An 18,854-nucleotide genomic window follows, 5' to 3' on the forward strand; every position below is an offset into this window, starting at 1 on the left:
GGAAACCGGAAGTGATTGGCTGCGCTATCTGTTGCTATGGCTACCTGGAGGGTTTTTTTCCCCAATCTGATTTGTAGGCGGAGCAAAGAAATGCCTTTGAACTGTGACGTCCCTTGCTCTTTCACAGATCAAAGCACATCAACAGCTATGACTTCTCATGCTCTGCTATTCTATCTATCTATTATCATTCAGTTCTAGATATTTTTCATTTTTATATAGAGAGACAACAAATTAAGATATGATGGATCGGTGGCTGAAACGTAAAGAGGACAAGGAAAATCTTCTCGACAACATTTGTGTAGCTCCTGAGGAAATAGACGCCTCAGAGCTGCACAATATGTTCTTGGATCAACGAGAAGACGACCGCAGAGGACAGTCTCGTGGTCGAGACCTTGAAGGGAGATATAAGTGGCTTAAAGCTGTGAAAAAAGCAATGAGTGACTTAAACGAAGACCTTCGCAAGAAATCACGCAACCTGCAGAGTAAACTCAAGCGCCAGAAAGAATTGGACGAAAACTGTCAGGCTGCTGAAAAAGAAAAGGAAATCATAATCCAAAACAACCACAGGCTCGAGCAAGAAATTGTTGGAGCACAGGGGCAAATGAAGGACCATCAAGTTTTGGAGAATGAATACAAGATTAAACTGAACGTAAACAAACTCGTGAGCCGGCGATGGAAGAAGCTGCAGCAAACGGTTCAGGACCTCCAGCAGAAAATCTCCAGGCAAAACGACTTGGAAAAGGAAATTCAAACAATGCAGGAGGAGAATCAAACCTTGAGCCAACTCATCGCTAACCAAGAACGACAGCAGCAGGATTTGACCGAGAAACTTCGCGATGAACAAGAGATGAAGGTGAGGTATGCATCAGTGAAAGATGAAAAAGAGGAAAGGATGCACCACCTTCACAACCTCCAAAGCACAATCCTGGAGTTGAGAGAAGAATGCGAAAAGGTGAAACCCTGGCTCGTTTGGTATCAACAGAACAATGCTGAGTTTGAGAAGCTTAAAAAGGAGAAGACTGCCCTCAAGCAGGAATTTCAGGAACTGCACAACAAGATCGAACATCGCCGAGAGAATTCTCTTCTCTACAAAGAAGTTCAGGAGCTCCGTCAGGAGCTCCAGGATTTTGGAAGAGTGGAGGGCAGATAGGAGGACAAGACGCTGGACGGCTGGACAGCAAGCTGGGAAACGAGACGGTTAGGGCTGAAACCATCAAAGTCAAATAAAGGAAGGAGGAAGTGAGCTTAGATAAGGTCCTGCTGCACATTGAGAGGAAGGAGGAGGAGCAGCAGGCCCATCAGTCCCTCTTAGACTGGCCAAACAGGCCCTAGGGGGGACAGGACGTGCAGCTGGACCGACATAAGCGCCGTCTGAATCAACGTCGGGCTGCGTTGTAGTTTTACTGTAACACAGTAAGGCTTCAGCTCCCAGCCCTGCTTCCTTCTGTGTTCTTCCTTCAGATGTGGGGTTTTCTCCGGGTGCTCCGGTTCGCCCATTGACAAAGTCAATCAAAAAAATGTAGCAGTCCACACGACTTGTTTCCACAAGGCATCAAGCTTGTTTCCATGATCCTTTGCAAATTTCTACGCTGAATTTTGTAGCGAGGACGCAGGAAACTTTTCTTCTGATGACTTCCATGAAGGTCATTATTAGTCCAGATGTTGCTGCGCTCCTTTGCTTTTTACTCTAAACGAAATAAATAAAACTTGAATCTTCATTTTCTACTCACTTAAGTATTCATTGATAAGCTCTGTTCTGATTTGCAGAACAAAAATATCTATATATCTAAATAATAAATATCTAATATACAGTATATATCAAATATATTCTCTTTTTTCTTTCATTTTTCCAAAGATAGCTGTGTTACATATTTTTGTTTCAAAGGCTTTTAAATAAGTACAATCGGTGTCAAGTACGTCTCAACAAGCCTACATTTGAAAGAGGAGTAATTAAAAAGCTGTTGAAACAATGGTTTCATGTCAGTAAAGTATATGTATCTAAAATGCTTTCATCTTACAACCAAAGTCAGGCCAGTTTCAACCTGTACATACAGAGGACTGATAAATAAAAGGAAATAACCGACTAAATGAATAGAGATGCTTCACTGTGAGAAACTGTCAAGAAACTGTCCAGAACAAAACCCCCGTAAAACTGCAGACGACACTTGGTTTTTATGCTCACTAAACTGATGAGATATAGCCCAACATGTTAATAGTGAGCTTTAGAAGTGTTGGCAGGCTGATTTTCTGTTTCTTTCAGTCTTTTAAAGCAGTCAGGCTCGCTGTAGCCCCCTGCCCCCAGTCATTCTGCTAAGCTAAGCTAACCATTTCCTGCCTCTAGCCTCTCATTTAACAGACAGACAAAACAGCAGCCGTTTTAGCTAAAATCCAATAAGCATATTTCCCAAAGTGTCTAAATACTCCTTTTAATCTCTAGAAGTCTTAACTGTTGAAATAAAGTCATTAAACAATGATGAAGCAACAGATATGTATGCTAGCAGTTTAATCCTATAGAAGAAGTAGTATAGTCTTTCTCAGAGTGCAAGCTAATATTGGTAGCATGGATGTGCTAGCAGTGGTTGCTGTGGGAACAGCAGTTGTGTCAATGGTAAGTCATAGCATTTATTGTCGTAGTCGCCATCAGGGTGGTGGGGATACAAGTAGTAGTGGTGTGTATTTGAGAGCTAATTGTTCTGTTTTGCCTCTGGAACACAGCAGATTCGCGGCTAAACTATCTGTCTATATGAAGTTAATCGTCCCATCTGCTGAGGTTTAGTGTCATAAATGCCTCGCAGGGGCCAAACATCAACTGGCAGCTCCCTCAGCTCTGCTTTATGTTGCTCACATTAAAAACTGTGATTGGATGTCGATGCCCTCGGACAGCTGGCACTTATTTTTAAGCGTGGCTCAATCAGCCTCACTGATGCTGAGATCACATTTGATGTGTTCAATTGTTTCTCGCCCATAGAATTTATGATCAAGACTCCAACCTCAGTTTACTGATGTGTTCACCAGTATTCTGGTATTGGCATTTTTACCACCTCTGATTTTTTTTCACTCTGGCGTCAGAGCAGTCGATCAGATTTTGCATCATAATGCTGTGGGCCCAGATCATCGGTTCAATCTTATGTTTGAGTGTACAACACCGCAGTTTGCAAGAGCAGGAAATGGGTTCGGGATGAAGTGTGCCATCAGACCACATTAGCATGGCTTGCTTCCATCTGCCGAGCCATTCTGGATTTGACCCTGAATTATTGGTAGCATCCGCACATTTGTGAATTGGTAAACTGAAGCCATCTGTAAATCTGTCAGGATTTGGATTGCCACCTGAGTGGATTTTTTCCATTGAGTCAAAGTGAACAGTGTAATTAAGACCAAAAAATCAAGCTAAAATGGGATTTATAATCGTGAAGCTTTGGTGGAAAAATATCCGCACTCATTTCCAAATTCCTTCAAATGAAAGCACAGGCATGACAAAGCTGGTCAGCGTCAGACATTTTTAATGAAAGTTTGCAGAAGTCATGCAGAAGGAAGCCAGTTAGCAGAGCTACAGTGAAGGAACAGCTCCGAGGTTTGTGAGAGGCAGATCAGCAGACACAATACAACTAGCAGTGCAATCATCAGTATTTGAAAAACAGTCAGTGTTTGACAGTCTGCACGTGGAAGTAGAAATGACACTGTGAATACAATGTACAAAAATAATTATTGACATAAAACTGTACATTAATGACTACACATCCACTGGTCAGAGTGGATTATCTGTGCACCCTTTGGCGTGACATAGCAAAGCTCTCCTGAATGACTCCTGTACAGAGCACCAGTATCCTGGCTGGGTTGTCTGAAGGCAGGTTCGTGGGCTTACGACTGTACTGAGGCATCAACCCCCAAACCGCGCCGGCCAACAGCAGACTGAAGTCACACTGGGAGTCTCCCAACTGTATGAATGTGGAACAGCGCTGCTGAAGAAGACAGCATGTGGAGCTCAGTCTGCTCTGCTCGGATAAATTAAGGATAAAAAAATCTTTACAGTACTCTGATATCTCTCCAGAATCCACTTCTAGTAAAGTCAAAAGTGTTCAAGTACCTGAGAGCATCGTCACATTGTCCCTTAGTCGCCAGTAACAGAGCTAAAGGGTTTGGTGTTTAACCATTAAGCACCATGGTTGCAGATGCTCAGTATAATCGTACGCAGCAACAGTAACATCTGTCTTCTTGATGAGTAAGTCTGAGAACAGCTCCTTTAGATGCTCGACTGGCTGTAAACATTTAAGGCTTTAGTGATTTTCTCCTCACAGTGATATCTGAAATGAGCAAAGAGAGGATCGTCTGCTGCCATCAGCCTAAATCAGCGACCGGCAGCCCACAGATTTCCTATAATACCTTGATAACATAACAAAACCTGAAGGGGCCAACTGAAGACAATCACTTCAATATTAGACATCCATTCGTCAAATACTTAGTGCTAAAAAACAAAGTTAATGTTCCATTACAGTCCCTGTAATCAACATATATTAGCTAAAATATAAATAGCAATTGGGCTATAATACACAAGTGATGGGGAATCAGGTAGCTTGATCACGTGTGGGAGGGAAAGTTCAGGCTGAAATACAAAATACAGCAGTGGCCGACTCCCACCACAGGAGGGCACTGTCACATTGGCAATACTGCTTCATTCATTCCCTCTGAAATAACAATAACAAAAGTTTCTCTTCAAAATGAGACACATGCCGTTAGGTGAACGTTGATGGTCATTCGAAAAACATTAAACATCTTGAGATGTCTAAAAATCTTCAGATTTAAGGGAAGAGTTCATTTGTCCCTTGATAAACTAACAAAGCACCAATGGTTTGAAATCATATTCTTCACTTTTAGGCTCAGCACCTGAGTGCATGTTAGCCACCCATTCCTTCTCCTCGCACGTCTAACCGGTCGGAGGGTGGCCCACGTCCAGCCTCCTCTGTGCGGAGCCTCTTTTTCGTGCAGCTGGCACGCTGCTGACTACATTTCCCAGCGCGCCTGGGGTCTGGAAGAAAGCCTTTGAGGCAGATGTGGTTTCCTTTGGCGTATGTGGAGTCTGCGAAGGGAGAGAGTGATGTCAGATGGGAGAACATATACACCGCATTCTGTCGTGAGCAGGGAGCATTTTCATACGTTTCTCTGGAGGTGCGTTCAGGGACTCAAAGTGCGCCTCAAGGTGTGAGTTTTTTAGTTGCTAAAAACATTGCTGCTCAACATCTGAGCTTCTCTGGATGCTTCAGATGGACAAATCCGGTCCCTGCTTACAACTCTGTTGCCAGAACATCATAACTTAGCAACACTATAAATAAATATAAAAGCAAAGTAACGTCATTCTGATCAACTCAAGTATTCAGTCTCTGTAAGGTGGTTTTCACCTTTTCTCAATGTGCAGCATAGCTTTTAAAAGTTGTCTTTTTCTCTATTATATTATATTATCTGCTCTATTCATCTGCCAATCAAATAACTGTTTCCGCTCTACCAGGATTTGGTGTGCAGCGTGACTAAACACTGCAGTAACTAACAGCTGGAGCGTCTCTTGAAGGCATCACTCCGCCCCTATTGAAAGCAAAAGTGGGCGGGAAAGAGAGGACACTCCTGACTGATGCCTCTGTGCGACGCAGCCATTGACTCGTCACAGTCTCTAATGCGCCGCTGGTTTGCCATCCAGCGCCTCGGCAGGCTGCCTGAGCGCGCCTCTGTTTGAGAAGAGCAGTGCCCGCAGGCTGTGTTGGGCTTTGCAGACACGAACATTAATCCCTATTTAACAACTTGGAGATGAATCAACTTGAACCGCTGTGGCACACAGAAAGTGTCTAAATGAGTAAATGAGGGGAAACCTTCCACATAACAGATGCTGCACTTGCTCTCATGTCAAGCTGTGTTGTGGCATTTTGCCTGATACCAGAAAGGTCACGTCTCATTATGAAGGCAAATGATGTTGAAGTTAATGCGTTTTTAGGGCAGAGATCTCTCACTGCGTGTGTGTGTGTGTGTGTGGAGGGCCACAATAGCATAGGAAATTCTTACCAGTGGTTCTGGTGTGTTGATGCTGACAGTCTGACGCAGCCCTGGGGGAGAGTGTGGGGTGGCTGCCGCTGAGCCGTACAGCCTGCTCTGTTCTGGAGTGGAGGGCGATGGAGCAGACGACTTGCCGATCTCCGGCGCTGCCGCCAGGCCATACGGCGCCGCCCCCACCATAAAGTGGGTGGGTGACATCACGGCGGGCAGGCTGAAGCTCAGTTTGCTGTGGGCATCGGAGCCTTGCTGTGGTAGGCCGCCGGCCACCAGGGGGTAGTGGGAGAGGGCCGAAGAGGGCAGCAGGACGTAGGGCAGCGCCAGGGTGGGAACACCGCTGGGAGGAAGCGCTAGACTGGCTGGTGGCTGGCCGGCAGAGAGGAGGAAGTTGAGGCTATTCAGACCTGGAGAGGGTGGATGAGGAGAAAACAGGAAGAGGTTGTGACTTTATTTTCAAACACCGTCTTACACTGACTAAAAACTCACCTGAACTGTACTGAGACAGGAAGACAGGTGTCCCATCGTCCTTTATTTAACATTTTTTTATTTGTGTATTGTTGCGTAAGTTGTGGATACAGTACCTGCATTGTTGGGCACATAGAGGTAGTGTGACGGCTGGGCGGGCTCTCTGCTGCTGTTGCCGCCTGGACTCTCATTGGCCGCCTGCTCTCTGCAGAGGCCTGCAGGGCGACTGGGGGAAGTCCTGCTGTTGCCCGTTTGCGAACAGCCCGCTGCTTCCCTGTGAGCTTCAGCTCTCATCTGGAGAGAAAACACAAACACTGTGAATAAATAAACCTGGACCTCACGATGGACACATATAATATGGAGGACCCAACTTCTACAATCCTTCTTGAATGAACGTTTAATATCATGATGTGTAACAATTTATTCCTCGGCAACTAAAACCTCTGCGCTTATACTCTTAATCTACCTTTCTAAAAGACTATCTTAGCATGAAAAGTGGGACTTTTCCAATTACCAGGACTGTGTGGGCCTGACTAATTGCTAGGGATTTCAAATGATCAAATATCCTATTCATCACTAATATGATAAGTGTTTAATTACACCGGGGATGAGTAATCCTCATCAGCCACTGTCTAATATTTCACATTTTCAATTTAGCAGACCGCCAGAATGTGGATACACTGCACAGACCAACATGTTGCTGGTTGGTCCAGCTAAATTCACAGATTTGCTTTTTTACAGATTTTTCCATTAACCTAATGGCTGCACAATTCTGCAATAGGATTTCAAGTATATAACACAAACTGCCTTTGTAAAATAGCCCACATATGTCCAATTTGATCAAAATCAGACGCTGAAATCCTCACATATTCAGCCTGAATATTTTTTTTACTGATTTGTAAACTGTACAGACACTCTTTGCTGATGTGCACTTTATTTAAAGCGCAGTTGAATTTGGAGGGAGACACATAATCACATTACTGCACTGAAGCTAAATAACCATGCTGTCCACAGTCAGTCTGAACCAGAATGACAATGGCGAAGACCGACGCTAAACACTAATCACATTTATTTTGAACCAAAAAAACATCCAACACTCACCAGGTCACATTCCTCTAACCCAGAGGTTCCCCTCTTCTTCACCGCCACCCCCTCCTCCTCACTCTCTTCCCTCCTTCTCTTCCTCCCCTCCTCAGACTCCAACCTGGGCGATCTCTGGCCTTCAGCCACCTGGTCAGGCTTGTCCGGCGCCCTGTACAGCATGACCACCGAGGGCTGGGACAGGCTGGGCAGGTAGGCCAAGCAGTGGGGAGAGGACGAGGAAGGTGTGAAGAGGTGCTCCGGGTGGAGGGAAGGTGCCAGCAGGGTGGCATGGGTGGAGGACGGAGGCAGCGGGCTGTTGCTGCTGCGGGTGGGGGTCTGCAGTGCAGCGCTGGGACGGTTACTGCGGGGAAACCACACAGTATCAACAAATGAGTAGTCGTTAGAATTCAACCTTTAATTCCCTCGTGAACCTGATTCATGCCTGCAGGCTTTGGTCAGCAGCGACTCTTGTTTTCCCCAAACCGAGTCAGGTAGTTCTACATTGAATGCATCGCCCCCGGCACCAGCATACATGGCAGAGGAGCTCAACTCCTGCCTTTCACTGGTCAGAGCACAGTGAGGTTCCTGAACCGCTGGAAAAGTCCTCGCGGTAAAAAATGGGCTCCATTTCTCTGATCTCTCTGGCTAATGTGCCAACTTCCAGCTGACCACCTCCCGGCTATGAACCCCTGACTGACATCCTGTGGGCTACCACTGCCTCTGGTGCATTTTACCCAGCTTCACGTCCAAAATATCCCCTTTCAACACACGCTTCTATGTCCTACATCTCCCTCCTTCCATAAACACTTAGCAGCCACAGTCTTGAGGCAGCTGCGGTTTTAGCCGACCATAGAAATAACATGCAAGTACTAGATACTGTATCTATGGAGCCAATGCATATATTCATAGTAGTCAAAAGCTATTCACGTCCACAGCAGTCAGCTCGTGTTACAAGAAGCCTAAAGCTAAACAGATGAGCCAGTGCAAACACTGGCAGTGAGTGTGAAGTGTTATGTATGAGAGACTGAAATCAAAACCCCGATCAAGGAGCGGTGAGCTTTGGCATCTTTTAACGAACACACTGTCAGTAGCTTTTGAAGCCATTATCCATTTGGATGTAATTGCTTAGCCTGTAAAAGCGGAGGCAATTTTGAGAAGGACGCTTTATTATTTTATCCACAAACAGCGGGAGGACTCTTGTTACAGGCGGCCGATGTGGATTCTCTCCAATAATACTGACAGATAGTTCTGGAAGTGGTTGACAAAAAGAGCAACTGTGTGCAGTAAATCTGTGACTCAAAAACCTGGAACTCACTCAGGGCTGTTTCCAAACTGCAGTCGACACACTGCATTGTTGCTGGTCCTTTTGGAATAATCCACGGGCTGGTTTGGCAGACCTGCGGCGTGAAGGTAGAAACCAACTAATCAGACCAGAACGGAAAAACGTTCTACTGTAATAAACAGTCGAACTGGGTGACATAGAGTGTGTGTGTGTGGCCCTTACCCGCAGCTTCCCGCCGTGGACTGCTGGGTGCAGAGCTGACCTGCCGCTGGACGGCCACAGAGGTCGGTGTGATGTTGAAAGAGGCGTGGCGTGCCATCCTGGCTTTTCTGAGGTCTGCCATTGGCTGTGTGGTCCCAGGCAGAGCGACAGCTGCCACGTTCACAGTATTTCCTACAGATGATCATAGTGATAAGGCTGAGTTAGCATCACAGCAATAATGCCAAATGCAGTTACTGCCAATACATCTGCCTTTTGGTTAACTTTTTTATCCAAAACACCTCACAGATAACAGCGATGCATTTCAATCACCTGAGGTCTTTGACAGGGTTCAGGAGTGTTTCTGAGCTTACTTCGGTGCAGCTGACAAGTTTAACTCTTACCAGCATTTGCAGAGTTGTTGAATTCAACAGGACCAAGCCACTTGAAGGCCGGCTTCCTGCCCGACTCCTCCCGGACGTGGACCTTCTTTATGAGGCCCAGGCTGGTCAGCACATTCGCGATGTCGTACAGTCGCCGCACTTTGGCTGCAGACACAGGGGTGAGGTTTAGTTTTGATAAAAACTGACGACATCGGTTTTTATCACGTATTACGCATTCTTTCTTCCTTACTTTTGTACTTGCTATGGCTGGACGAGTCCTGACTCTCCTCGATGAGGATCTTTGCCGCTGCGTCCAGAGTAACAGTCTGAGTTTTGGACACCAGGAACAACATGACGAACTTCTGGCTCATGATGCGCAGAGATTTGTCTTTCCTGTTGCCACCAGCTACAAATAACAGAAACATCCAGGTATGTCAGACTACTGCAGCCACAGAAATATAGAGCAGAGTAATGAGCTTATGGTAAATATAGTGTTATTAAGCACCAAAATGATGGAAGGTTCATCCTCCACTACTGCAGAGGAAAAAAAAAAACCTTAAATTCAGAAAACAACATAATATTATTCTCGTTTTTTGTTCTGCAGCGCTGCCGTGGTGACAGCCATTCTGTATTATTGTATGAGGTCATCACATCCAATCAGCCACAACAATACCAGCTCGCATTTACCACTTAATGGACATCAAAGCCTGTTACTGGGGCTTACCTTTGTAAACTACCTCTTTGTCATGAGTGCTATTATTACCCAGCCACACTGACAAGTCAACACACACACACACACACAGTCTTGATGAAAAGCTCTGTGCATGTATGAGGAGGTAGGATCACTATGGAAACCAGGCTTGAATTCACTCCTGTGGGTGCGAGGGGGAAAGAAATTATTGTGTAGCTGTGGTGTTAATTTGGTGGCAGCTGCTCCTGAAATAAACCCTGCACTTGAAGTTTGACATATGCAGCATCAAACGGGTCTTATCCTACAAGTGCAACAGTAAACTTGAGCTCCTTTAAAACTGCCATTGGAGCAGCCTGTGGTAAACACATGCAACGGTGCTGGTAGAGGCTAGTGGAAAAGGTAGAAGAGGTTTTCTTTTTAGCTTAGCTCATTACCGCTGCCGGCGTCTCCTTCCGCTCCGTCGTCCTCGCGCCCCGGTCCAGCCTCTCTGGCCTCGGAGGCCAGCTCCATCTGGAGGTGGTAGCCCTGCTGCCGGCCCCTCCGCTGCAGCTCCTCCAGCGTGGCCTCGAGCTGCTGACGACCGTGCCAGGTGTAGCTGTTCTTGGCTATCCGGCCCACAATCATGAGAGACTCCAGCACGTTGACTATGTCGTAGATACGCCGCCGCTCCACCCCTGGCAAATTGAGTGCGAGAGCAGAGAAATGACCTGCCCGCTCTTTGAAAACATTGCACACAAAAATGCCCGTGATACAGACATTATCTCCTCCCATTATCGCCTCCCCCATGAGGCGTTTACACTAGTCCAATCCTCCTCCCTCAAACACACTCTTACCAAGACTGGTCGCCACCTCGTCCAGTGAGATCCAGATGGGGCTGTGTGGCGGTGGGTAATCTGGGTAGAGGGCCAGGAACTTCTGGCACAGCAGACCCAGACTCTTCTGCTTCCTGCTGGGCTTTTTGTCAGCGTCATCCTCTTCCTCTGCGGCTTCAAACTGGACAGACCGACAAACATAAATGGACAAATGATCATTTCTCAGTCCTGTGAATTACCACTAACTTGGAGAATTTCACGCTGGCTAAGGGGACTGTGGTGCCGCCTTCTGCATCACCATCCTCCAGGGTTGTAGTAAAGCGTGACCCTGTGTTTGTTAGCATATACACACACCTTAGTTCAGAGCCTTAAATTGCTTTTCTACCACATGTCTTCAAGGGCACATATTTGAGGAAAAAAATATCCTGCAATCCCTAAAAAGATATTATCCCATAGGGCTGGAAAAACCTTCACACCTTGGATTTAAAAATAGTCGTATCAACAAAAGCTCAGGGCGATTTCGGCTCCAGCTGCCGATTTATATTCAATATGACTTCATTTATTATGCATAAGTGAGTGATCGCTTTTGAAAACTCGTTATCTTGAGAGTTCAGCCGCTAATGCAAGCGTGGAAGAAAAGTGTTTACTCCCTGGACCGAGATTCTGGATTTCCGCCCAGTCGACTTAAAGAATAAGACATTTTTAAACTTCAAGAACTAAACTGAGAACAATATAGCTTAGCTCTTAACCTCTATAAAATGTTCCGCCTCACATACCTGACAAGACTCTTCCACCTCTGTTTCCTCCAGCACAACATCTGGACTCACAGGCTTGTCCTCGTTCTCTATGGGCCTGAAAAGCACCTTTTTCATCTCGCGGTCCCGGATGTCCGGGCTCGCCGCGCTGATCAGCATCTTCAGGTTGGCTGTGGGCGTCCAGGGCTCCACCAGAGCCGTGTGTTTGATGGGGGTGATGTGGGCCAGGTCAGGGGTGGCACCTTTCCTGCTCATTAGCAAAACCGGAACGACGGACTCGGCAGATTTCAGCGGCGTGGATCTTCTCCTTTCTATGCAGATGTTTTCCTGCGGTGGAGACAGTTGCTTTGTTGTTACACACCTCAACTATGAAGTTTCCAACATTTGCTTATTCAAGATGAACATCAAGATATCAAAACTAACAATTTTGGAGCAGAATAACAACCATAGGACACGTAACCCTGGTGAAATCTTTCATTTTAAAGCTGCTGCTGTTTAAACCCAAATCTTTATTTAGGAAGTCAAATACTGACACTAGGACAGACACAAAAGGCATGCTGATGCATTTGATTTTTCCCCAATCCACAAACTATTTGCCCACTTTATCTCATGAAACTTGCCTCTTAAAGCCAAAAAGCACTGCTGCCTTGCCCATATCTGATAACCTTGTCACTCAGAACATGCCACAACATTGCTCTAACCGTCTCTCAGTTGCAGACATGCCAGACCTGCCACACTGCTCAGACCACACCTAAGATCACGCAGTGGGCCACCTCACCTTTTGTTCATTTTGCCCCCCGTCCTCCTCCTCCTCCGGCTCCCCTGTGAAACTTTTCCTTGGACTTGTGAGGTCTCTCAGTGCAAGACATTCAGCTTCCATCTGGGAAAACTGCAGTCCAAAAAAGAAATGTGTGCACAGAAAATCAGAAACAGATCGATGTCTAGTATATTAGCAGGGGTGATTGGCGAAGTTGAGGAGATTTCAGGCAGGATACAAAACTCGAACAGCGTCACAGTGTTCAGCTGAATTTGGCGCAAAGAACATCAGCTCATTAGCCCTTAGCAAGCTAACGGCTGTAACTTAACTATCAGTTTGCCTACTTAACAGTCTGATTTATAGATAAAACGCAAACCTACTGACTCGCAGCTGATGTAGGAAGTTGAGAGCTGAATGTATTATCGTAATTACGTAATAAGTTACGTTAATTCTAAGTTGTAACATAAGATGGAGCGTTAACGTTATTAACGTAGCATAGGGCCAATTCACCAAAATTAGTCCATACGCTTAGGGGTGGCAGAGCCTGTGAAAGAGGATGACTATCTTACTGTGACTTATTAATAGTCATAACAGCTGATTAAGCTTGAGTTAGCTGCTCAGCTAACATTACTAGCTCAGCTGATAAGCATATCACAACTTAGAGTAACAGCAAGCAGGAAACAACTGGAGGGAAAACACGGTTCCTTACCTTTCTCCAATTCTGAATGAATGAAATATTCCAATGTTGCTCAGTGTCCGGTTTCACAGACTTGTCAGCGCGTAGTTTTACTCAGAGCAGCATAGCAGGTAATTTCCCTCTTTAAAATAAGCGGGCAGTCCTCCTCAGCCTGTACCTCTAGTCCTAAAGACTCCTGTCCGACTAGCGGAAACTCTGTACTGTCCCATGAAGTCCAGCATCACCCGCTCAAGCTTGTTTTCTGGCGCTCTCAGGCATCTGGCTCAGTCCAGCCAATCAGCACCCAGGTGGTGGGCTACGTTTTTCAGCTCCAGCCAGTCAGCGTTATCGTGCTTCAGCTTCCACCAATGGTCGTGGATGACGACCACGCCTCCAGAGCGCCAGTGTTGGCGGGGCAACCGGCGCGCTCTGTACAGCCTGAGAGGAATGTTAAAAAAGGACTTCTCACTCTGTACGTTTTTCTGGGTATGTCTGTGAAACCTGTGCGTATGGTCAGTTTTACGTAGTTTATTTAGAGCAGTTGGCGCTTGAACATTAAGCACTGCTGATATATAATTTTCTTCACATTGTAGAAGACTATCAGGCTGAAATTGAGCTCGACAAAAACTTTGTGAGCGTAAAATCAGCATCCAGGGCCTTTCAATGGGATTAGCAAACGAGAGACACAGCAAGGCATCAACGAAAATGTACCAATATTTAATTGATTCGTAACATGTTGAGATGTATAATGTATTTATAATAGTTTAACATTACTTGAAAGAAAGAGAACAATTAATAGTACATGCCATACTGCCAATGAGTTAACGTCTGTTTCTAAGGAGTGACTCCTTCTCGCCATAAACGATCTTCGACTTTCAGCTGAGAGACTCGGCTTCTCCCTCCAGCGTCTGCTCCCTCAGTGACACCAGCGTCAAGAAGTAAATCCCCGCACCTAGAAACCCCGCTATTAATACCTCTAACCTAATCATCAGGGCTTTGTCTCTGCGGCTGCCTGTAGCTTAATTAGCTCTGCGGCTGGAACAGACAGATGGGAGCCCGGGGAGGGCGGAGGGGGACAACACGAGTGGCGCTAATATGAGTTGGGCCACAGCGCGAAAAGTTGCGGTGGGAGTGAGAACTCTCGTTTTTCAGCAGACAGGGTCCCGCCCTGCATGCAAACTGGGTGTCTGAGAGCTCATGCATAATAGTAGCCCTCAATACACGATCTGCCGCCAAACGCTATTCAAATATGGCTCAGTGGAGCAGGAGGGAAACATCCAGTAAATCTGTGATGCCTCTAAGAAGGACGCCATAGTCTGCATCAGCCTATTAGAATATTAAAGCAGATCCCTTGTTTTTAATTGCAAGTGAAGTTATAAAACCTCTATGACTCTGTGGTTTCCAGCCTGGGGAGCCATAAAGGGGGTCCCAAAATCATACAATTCAAGGAGTGAAAAATCACAATTTTACCTTCTATGGAGCCAAGAAGGTCAGAAACTACTATTTTACTAAGATGAAACTGTTCCCATGAGGTGATGTGAGGTTTCCTTGGCAGTTTCTGTGTTTGTCAGACAAATGGCTTTATTGTCATTGTATCAGACTTTCTCACTAGATCAGAGTTGTGACGAAGAACTAACTGATCCCAAAAAGAGCCAAACTTGACAAACTGACTTCCCAGACTCACACAAGATCAATCTCAAATACCTGAATTGTGCCAAAATGCAGGGACAGTGGTGATCTGGACCTAATTTTAATGCAGCCCAGTTCAGCCCAGGTCAGCCCCCCAAAAACCTTCAAGATCCGGCAGCTATGTGCTTCGGCCGTTTGGTGCTCTAACTTGGTTACAGTCGCTACGTTAAGCATCATAATAATTATAATCACTTTCGATGTTGTTATTCAGTGCAGATATTCTGTTCAGCAATGCTTTTTGTATACATGTAATTAATTTGAACATCAAATCAGATGAAAGCGGCGCATGTGGAAAATGCTTGATTGTCGACGTGCAGATGGCGGCTCGATCTGTCAGCTCTTGAGAAGCGCCGATCAGGGCCACGTTAACAGCGAGAGAGAGGAGATGCAGGTTTTGCTGCAGCACACATTGAATGCTTTCCTTTTGTGTTTGATTCTCTGCATTTGAGCTCGTCACACCACCGCACTCCCCGTTATCCGCTCAAATGACCAGAGAGGTCGAGCAGCCAAAATCAAGAGCGCTCTTAGCTGGATGAAGTGTGAACAGGTTTGTTTGTTGTCCAGAGTAATGGACTTGGCACAGGTGCTCCCTCTCAGCAGTTTTCTGTTTTACATTTCCAGCAGTGTTGCTCTGCTCTTTAGCTTTTTTCAAACCTGATTAAGCTCTCTTTGCTCTATTCTTTGCTCCTCCGCAGCTCAGCCTGACCATGTCTGTTTGGATACGCTGGTTTTCTGCTCTATGTTTGCTGCTCTGGCCACTAATGAGTAAGCTGCAGCCATACAGCAGTAATGTAACTCACTGTTTCAAGTTTGATGTCTAATAGAAATCAAAGTTTGTGGTAGATACAGGGCAGTAAAGATTAAACTTGTCACTATCATCATTTCATCTTGTATGCATTACCATTCAGTACATTCAACTTAAACAGCGAAACTGAATCATTCTTGACAGACACTGATTGAGGTTCAGTAATAAACACACATTTATGATGTGATGCTCCATGAATGTAATTTGAAACTGCTGTTTTCTTGCGTGGGCTCATTTTGCAGCCAAATTGAGGACAACAACAAGTTCAGGCATGTTCTCTGGGGTTGCCGCTGCAAGGCCTTGTGGGAAATGCTAACAGACAAAGACTGAAACAGCCAATGGATCATTAGGTTGACATATGTGCACACATATAGAGGGAAAAGCCGGACATCTCCTTTAATGCTCAAAGCTGCATCTTGTTACATTGCGCTCTTGCTGCCGTCTTCTCTCTGTCTCTGCCCTCTTCTGCCCCTCCAAACTTTTATGACTCCCACATAGATGCTGACGTTTTTCTTGTCTGTATTTTGCTGCTCGGTGTTGCAGACTGACCTTTTCACAAACTGCCCCCCTGGAAAATTGTTCCGAGTCACGCTGCGCTCAGTGCGGACGTTTTTACAGCATCTGAAATGTCTTACATGTGACACTGGCATTTAGTGAAGGCTTTGGAGCGGGTATTAAGTTAGTCACCCAGATGTGGCCTGCCCTCTATAGCACACTGCATCTGACTTTTACACCGTTGGTAAATGCTATGACACATTCTGGACATTTTTAGATGTCTGCAGTTGGCTCAGAAGGTCTGCAGCTCTAAGAAAAAGTGTACTGATCAAGTCAAAACTAAAAATCAAGTCAGGAATGTTTATTCCTGTGCAATCTATAAAATGCCATGAAAAGGACAGGCAGTGACTCTCAGATGCTCACCATATTTGCCTCGTTGATCCCTTTGAGCGACAGCAGGTTGAGATCACCTCCATCATCATTAACAGTCCTCAAACTTATTGTGCCCCTCTGACTACATCACCACCCAGATGGTGCCGGAATGTTTATGGGGGGCTTCGTAAAAGAGGACCAATGTCTGCATGTGGACTGAGGACCAGGATTCATGGCAGGGAGCACAAGTAGCATCAGCCATTAGCCTGCTAACAGACATAGAGGTGGAATGGGGGTAATATTAATGAAGAACAAAAAGCTGCTCTGTAGAAATTTGCATGATGGTGCCTTTAAATGTCTGCAAGAGGGGTTGTAAATATCCAACTTTAGATTAAAATATTATATCATAATGACTTTACTTAAGTTTTCAAAGGTTAACTAAAGAGAAAAAAGAGAAAATGTATGTTTTTTTACACCTATTCTTAAAACACAGTGTACATTTATGGGAATACATCATAAATGTAGGGACTAAAAACCCAGCAGCCGGTTAAATCAATTCAAACTGAAGTCAAAGATGCATTTGTAATGTTCCCGTGTTTAAGAAATGACTGAAGTGGTTGATTGATGAGCCGAACAGGTGCTGATTGTTCTCTGTGGCTGCCTTCTCAGCCCGACAGGTTGGGACTTGCCCTTATCAAGTTGTCACGGAGTCAGCTGTAGCTGTTTGAGTCCCAACAGCCAGAAGTGACCCCCCTCCTCCTGCCTCCACTGATCTCTAACGTCAACTAACTCTAACATGGCACACCTTTGTTCAGTGCTTAGCTCTGATTGGCCAGTGAAGGCTTTGTGAGTCCTAAGATACCAGTCTGCCATTTAAGTAATTAAAAAAATGCATCACATTCACTAGTTACAGTGCTTAAAATGTGAATTTTTGTTGGTTTTCTTCGTTTATGTCAGTAAAGTGAATTTCTTTGGGTTTTGGACTGCTGCTCGAACAAAAGCAATTTCATTATGTAAACTTGAGCTCCGGGAAACTGTGACTGACCTTTTTACAGACCAAACAATAAAGCGGCTAATTGAGGAAATTATCAGCAATGGTTGCAGGCCTACAGTAATTCAGCTCAGGGGATGAACAGCGCTCACATTAGGTTGAACTGTAGCTGAGCTGCATGTATATCAATATAGGGAAAAGCTTGTGATGAAATAAAGCTGTTTTTCAACCTTTATCTATATACCTCGTCAGATGCTCCCTTTGTATTCATCCCTCGCTTAGTCATCCATAGCAGCTTACTGCGAGCGCAACAATAAGCCTCGCTCCTCAGAGACGTTGCAAACAAACTGTGTTTTGAGGTCATGGGTTATCGTGGACTTTATTATCCCTGTCAGGATTACAGGGCATGAACATGGTAGTGCAATAGCACACACACACATACACACAGACACACACAGGGTGAACGACATTAACAGTGCATTTTGTTTTGTCAGGGTCAAAGGTCGTTGTTTGTGCCTTCCTCTTCCTCACGTTACATTTCCTCTGCAAACAGTTTGCTTTATTTAAATAGAAATGATGTCGTGCACGTTTCCAGGAGGAAGCGAGGGAAGTGAGTCAGTCCAGTCTGCTGAAAGCTGTTATTCCTCATAAGTGAATCTTTAATGACCCCCCCCACCACCCCTCCCCCATCTCCTCTTGATTAATAGCACTCTTAACAGCGCGCCTCTCCCACCCACCCCCTGCACCACTTTGCTGCTTGTCCTCTCCGAAGCAGCTTCTCATAAAGCAGACAGGAGATCAATAGCACTTAGAAGTCTGATGGTGTTTTGCTGTCTTCTTATTTCGATTACATGAAGACGGACACTTGCAGATGAATATCACCTTGAAGTGTTGTTTTACCGCTGCAGTGATTGGAACGAGACGAGCAGCTCTCTCTCCTCCTATAATCTCATAGCAATTTTGTTGCTCCACTATTTCTGACCGCCATAATAATTTTCATATCTTCCCTTACATCACATGAACCCTCTCTATTGACAGCTGACAAATGAAGCCTGAATGGAACTTGACAACCTAACCCCAAATGTTTATCCATCGATTAGTCCCGTTGGTGGGATTGGTGAGAAAAACAACCTTTATACAAACATAGGGATAAGTATTGACGTGAGGGTGGTGAAATGATTTGCCCCACAGTGTCGGGACATCGCAGTGTGTCCCTGCTGGAGAATGAAATGGGAAAAGATGCTGCAGCCGTGGAGAAATGAGGTTTCTTGTCCTCTGTGGCCGCAAGTGATGGTAAAGCAGGGATGTCATTTTCATTTTCCAACCAGGGTCACTTCTTCTGCTCTCAGTCAATATTCTGTTATTTC

General features: G+C 45.3%; 1 protein-coding gene across 1 annotated transcript; it reads right to left on the reverse strand.

Moving 5' to 3' along the window:
- Positions 1 to 3,518: 3,518 nt before the first annotated feature.
- On the reverse strand, positions 3,519 to 13,369 carry e2f7 (E2F transcription factor 7). Its single transcript, XM_041964098.1, has 13 exons — positions 13,169 to 13,369; positions 12,481 to 12,591; positions 11,724 to 12,029; positions 10,969 to 11,128; positions 10,570 to 10,809; positions 9,695 to 9,850; positions 9,466 to 9,609; positions 9,086 to 9,256; positions 8,897 to 8,978; positions 7,600 to 7,942; positions 6,615 to 6,792; positions 6,046 to 6,437; positions 3,519 to 5,074 (listed from the first exon to the last, which is right to left on the reverse strand). Exons 2-13 carry the CDS (start codon positions 12,580 to 12,582, stop codon positions 4,922 to 4,924), a joined length of 2,427 nt encoding a protein of 808 aa, XP_041820032.1. The 5' UTR covers positions 12,583 to 12,591; positions 13,169 to 13,369; the 3' UTR covers positions 3,519 to 4,921.
- Positions 13,370 to 18,854: the final 5,485 nt, after the last annotated feature.

Source organism: Chelmon rostratus, chromosome 22, assembly GCF_017976325.1.
Source record: "Chelmon rostratus isolate fCheRos1 chromosome 22, fCheRos1.pri, whole genome shotgun sequence".
NCBI lineage: Eukaryota > Metazoa > Chordata > Actinopteri > Chaetodontiformes > Chaetodontidae > Chelmon > Chelmon rostratus.